The sequence below is a fragment of the Salmo salar genome, chromosome 24, assembly GCF_965601325.2.
Source record: "Salmo salar chromosome 24, fSalSal1, whole genome shotgun sequence".
Lineage (NCBI taxonomy): Eukaryota > Metazoa > Chordata > Actinopteri > Salmoniformes > Salmonidae > Salmo > Salmo salar.
The window spans coordinates 46,075,001-46,080,000 of NC_138314.1; the positions used below are offsets into that span (position 1 = coordinate 46,075,001).

The 5,000-nt window shown below is 42.1% G+C and overlaps 1 protein-coding gene across 2 annotated transcripts in view; it reads right to left on the reverse strand.

Moving 5' to 3' along the window:
• Window positions 1-5,000, reverse strand: part of LOC106585946 (uncharacterized) — a 10,866-nt gene that overhangs the window by 5,408 nt on the left and 458 nt on the right. For both annotated transcript variants that reach the window (XM_014172697.3, XM_014172698.3), the window contains exon 2: window positions 3,871-4,536. In XM_014172697.3, the coding sequence (XP_014028172.2) occupies window positions 3,871-4,536 (666 nt within the window). The remainder of the gene's footprint in view (window positions 1-3,870; window positions 4,537-5,000) is intronic.

Genomic DNA, 5,000 nt, shown 5'->3' on the forward strand with positions numbered 1-5,000 from the left:
TAGTAAACGAAAATTTAAAAAAACGAAAATTGGAAAAACAATTTAGCATTTTTTTTTTTATAAAACTTGAAAAACAAACTCTACTGAAATTAATATTTTGGACTGCAAAAAAAATATATAGAAACTAATTGTTTAGTTTTTCTTATTCTAAAAACGTTGAGGTTTGAGAGCTTCTGAATCTGGCGGGTAAATGTTGCCAGTAGATGGCAATGTTTCAAATAGGCCTTTGGCTTGTGCATCACTATCACTAGCTAACAGGGAAGAAATCTGAGGAGCGTGACTGGGCCAAGCTAGAACAGCTTGTGCATCACTATCACTAGCTAACAGGGAAGAAATCTGAGGAGCGTGACTGGGCCAACCTAGAACAGCTTGTTGGAGCCGTTTACAATCCACATTGACCAACTTCAAACTGACAGCCAGTTGTGCATCTGATGTGGTGCAGTGCCTTCTCAACCTTGAGGCATTCAACTACTGTTGCAAAACAGGTCCTTCTGAAGTCACTGTGTGAGCGCTTCACATGCGATATGGCCTCATATTATTATAAAAAAATTTTTTTAAAGCTTATGGCCATTCACAATATAAATCTACATAATAATGTTAAACAAATCAAAATATAGTTATATATTTTAGATTCTTCCAAGTGGCCACCCTTTGCCTTGATGACAGCTTTGCACACTCTGGGCATTCTATCAACCATGCGGCAGGTAGCCTAGTGGTTAGAACGTTGGACTAGTAACCCGAAAGGTTGCTGGATCAAATCCCCGATCTGAACAAGGCAGTTAACCCCACTGTTCCCCGGTAGGCTGTCATTGTCAATAAGAATTTGTTCTTAACTGGCTTGCCTAGTTAAATAAAAGGTTAAATTTAAAAAAAGATGTGCGAATGTTCGTTCCATAATGCAATTAGAGGGGGAAAACACCGTTGTGAGCGTTTTCATGTAGAAATGTAGAAAGATGAGAGATCTAAAGATGCAACAACTAACATGGGTTGATAATATGACTAGGATTGTGCCTTTGCTTTCTGGACAACTAAAGAAAGTTGATATGAAAACCAATAGAACAGGAGAGAAAAATGCTACTGGTTTCAATGACATAAAATAATTACCTGCATGTTTGGTTGGATTTTGGCTAGGCTACTTTGAAGCAAGGTAAGCAATGCCTCATGTACGTCTTAAAATGTTCAGGGTTCAAACAAATAAGTATGTTTTTCAAAATGCATACTGGCTCTAGCTCATTGCAAAGTGGTGTGTGTGAAGCCTGCCTAGGTGACCTATGCACTTGAATGGCAAAACAGGAAGCTCGCTTCAATTACCAGTTGAGAAAAAAAAAGAAAAAAAAAGCTATTTTTAAATCGTGATGACCTATGGAGTCCTGACAGCCGGGGTCATCAGGAGGGATCAGCCAATACTATTTCAAGATGAGGATGGCCTCATTGGGCGATGCCCAATGATCTCACAGATGCCATTATGACACACATACAGAGTGACTCCCCGCTTTAAAAAAAAAAAACTGACTTAAACTGCCTACAACACATACATAGCTCCACATAGGGTACTTTCGAAAACAGAAACTTAAAAAAAATACACTATATAAAATGAAATAAAAATATTTCTATCAAACTGAAACTAAATAAAAACTAGTAAATTAACTCTTAAAACGAACTGACACTAAACTGAATTAGAAATAAACATGAATATTAAATCATAAAACTATAATAACCTTGGTACATTGTGCTTCAGCCAATCTGATGTAGAATTAACTGCCTAAGGAGCTCGGACGCCAATCTGATTTGTTAGAATTATTATTATTATTATTATTTTTTAAAAGGTAGACTCAGTGAGATGATGTTGCAATGAACAGCACTGCAGATATTGGAATAAAAGTGTGATGCAAAACTTTGCTCTCATAAAGTCACACAGAGTATTTGAACATGTGCTCAGCACGGGGCGGGGCGCTTCACGCTGCTAAAAACGTGGTCACTACGGGACCAAAACAGCAGAGACATTTAGCCTCACTTTTCAAGTTGTTAGTTGTTGCAGAAATTGCCCCACTATATGCGTTTAACAGTACTTTGTGCATGCGTCGTCGTTCCATGTCATTTCAGCCAAGACACCCATCATCTCAGGTTGTTCTGAAATCCTTTCCGTAGTTGAGGAGTTTACCGCATCAGTCACTGGCTTCATTAATAAGTGCATTGACGATGTCCCCACAGTGCCCGTACGTACATACCCCAACCAGAAGCCATGGATTACATGCAACATCCGCACTGAGCTAAAGGGTAGAGCTGCCATTTTTATGGATAGGGACACGAATAAGAAATCTCGCTATGCACTCAGACGAACCATCAAACAGGCTAAGCGTCAATACAGGACTAAGATCGAATCCTACTACACCCGCTCTCACGTTCATCGAATGTTGCAGGGCTTACAATCACGGATTACAAAGGGAAACCCAGCCGTGAGCTGCCCAGTGTCACGAGCCTACCAGAAGAGCTAAATGCCTTCAATGCGCGCTTCGAACCATGCATGAGAGCACCAGCTGTTCCGGACCACTGTGTGATCACGCTTTCCATAGCCGATGTGAGTAAGACCTTTACAAAAAGTTAATATTCACAAGGCCGCAGGGTCAGACAGATTACCAGGACACGTAATCAGAGCATACACTGACCAGCGTCTTCACTGACATGTTCAACCTCTTCCTGACCCAGTCATTAATACATATATGTTTCAAGCAGACCACCATAGTCCCTGTGCCCAAGAACGCCAAGGTAACCTGTCTAAATGACTATCGCCCCGTAGCACTCACATCGGTAGCCATGAAACGCTTTGAAACTCCATCATCCCCAGACACCCTAGACCCAGTCCAATCCGTATACTGCCCCAACAGATCCACAGATGACGCAATATCTATTGCACTCCACACTGCCATTTCCCACCTGGACAAGAGGGAACACCTATGTGAGAATGCCTGGTGAGGTGTGATTGTAGATCGTTCAACCGAAGTCACGAGAGTGCGACTCTCCCCATAGTATGTTGTACCGATATTGATTGGCTGAAAGGGAACCAAACGAATAGGTTGCTGTCATACCTTGTCAATAGACTGCTTAGAGGGTAAAGAAACCAATGTCATTTTGTGATTGGGGTGAACTATCCCTTTAACATTGAAGGGGGAATCTTCAAACTTTTTCCCACCTAATATCAGGAACAGCACCATCTAGTGGTCAGAACTGTGTAATAACAGGATGTAGGATGGGACATAAACCTAACAACTTAAATTACTAATTTCTCTGAAATATGGGAGGGGGGGCATCACCAAATTCACTGGAAATACATTACATAGGATGAAGAAATGAGCCACAGATCCAATACAGAGAACCTATACTATATATATATATATATATATATATTCAATGTTGGGGTGGGATTGGAGTGTGAAGGTTCCGTGGGTGGATTTCAACCATTTCTTTGGATTCCTCATTTCTAACTCATTGTTAGAAGAAGAAAAAAAAAGGTTTGGTCCAAATCGAATGTTAGGTACTATATTTATTTAATATTATATGAATCCTATAAATAATATATATATTTTTTTAAATGGCCAATTTCAATGCAATCTATTCATTTAAATTTATCAGCAATCAAATTATATTTCAACAAAATAATGTTTCAGGAATGCTAATCTTATCTGTTTCTACCAACAGAAATGATTTCAGAACAATGTGAGATGGTGGGCGTCAGCCTTTTTCTGGTGCTTTTTGAGCTGGAACGACTCGCATTCAATATCGTCTCGCTGAGTCTACCTTTGATGATTTAATGATAATCAGTGGCATTGATAGCAGAAAGTGTGACAGACAGACAGACAGTAGAATACATACCAGCAGGTTCATGATAGTCGTTGCTGTGCTCTAGAAAAGCATCATGGCGTCTTCCACCCGGGCCAACCAGCGACCGAGTGGTGATTCCTACACCGTTGAACTCGTAGTCGTCAGTGTCGTCTGCCTCCCTGTCCTCCTCCTCCACCTTCATCTCAGACACCATATACCGTGACTGCCGTCCTGTTGTCCCCTCAGCAGATACAAAATTGCGTCCTCCTCTTAGTCCACCAATCCCTTCAGATCCCAAATAGCGCCCTGTTTCTGCGATCAATTCAGACCCAAAATGACACCCTCCTAATAATCCTCCTATGCCTTCAGGAGATCCAAAATGGCGCCCTCCTCCAGTCCCTTCCATAGCGCGGTTTCTCCCCAGCACAGCATCCATCTCAGAGTAGTACCTGAAACTGCAGGGCTGGGAGTCATCCACGCTCATCAGCAGCTTGGCTCTGACATAGTTGGCCTTGAGGGTCTTGACGCGGAGCCGGCACTGGTGAGGGCTGCGTGAGAAGCCCAAGTCACACATGCGGGCTGAGAGGTGTTTGAAGACATGGCGGTTACGGACATTCTCCGCCAGGCTCTTCTGCACTCGCTCGTCACTCCAGGCACACAGCAACACCTGGGTCTCTTCCACTGTCCAGTTGACGGAGCGCTCGGCCTCTCGCTTTCCTGCAGGAAAGAATACAGTTAAAGTACAGTAATGTTCAAACACGATGGCTGACTGATTGTGGTAACACCTTATCAATATGTACAGTAGCTAGGTTTATACAGTGCAGACTGATGGGAGGAGCTATAGGAGTCATTTCTGGAATGAAATAAATCGAACGGTATCAAACATATGGAAACCACGTTTGACTCCGTTCCATTCCAGCCATTACAATGAGCCGTCCTCCTATAGCTCTCTCCACCAGCCTCCCCTGATACAGTGGTACTAGCCGATATTACTAGATTTGTTGCCCTGAACCAAATGACAGGAAACAGGTGTGTCTTAATTCCTGGCTGCAAAAGTGTGAAGCATGCAGACTGCTGTAGGTGCTAGAGTCCCTTAGCTATGAAGTATCTAGAATATCTCAAATGTCAGCTTGAATGTTTGGCAACAATATCGTGCTAGTTATCACTTGACTGTTGTCAAC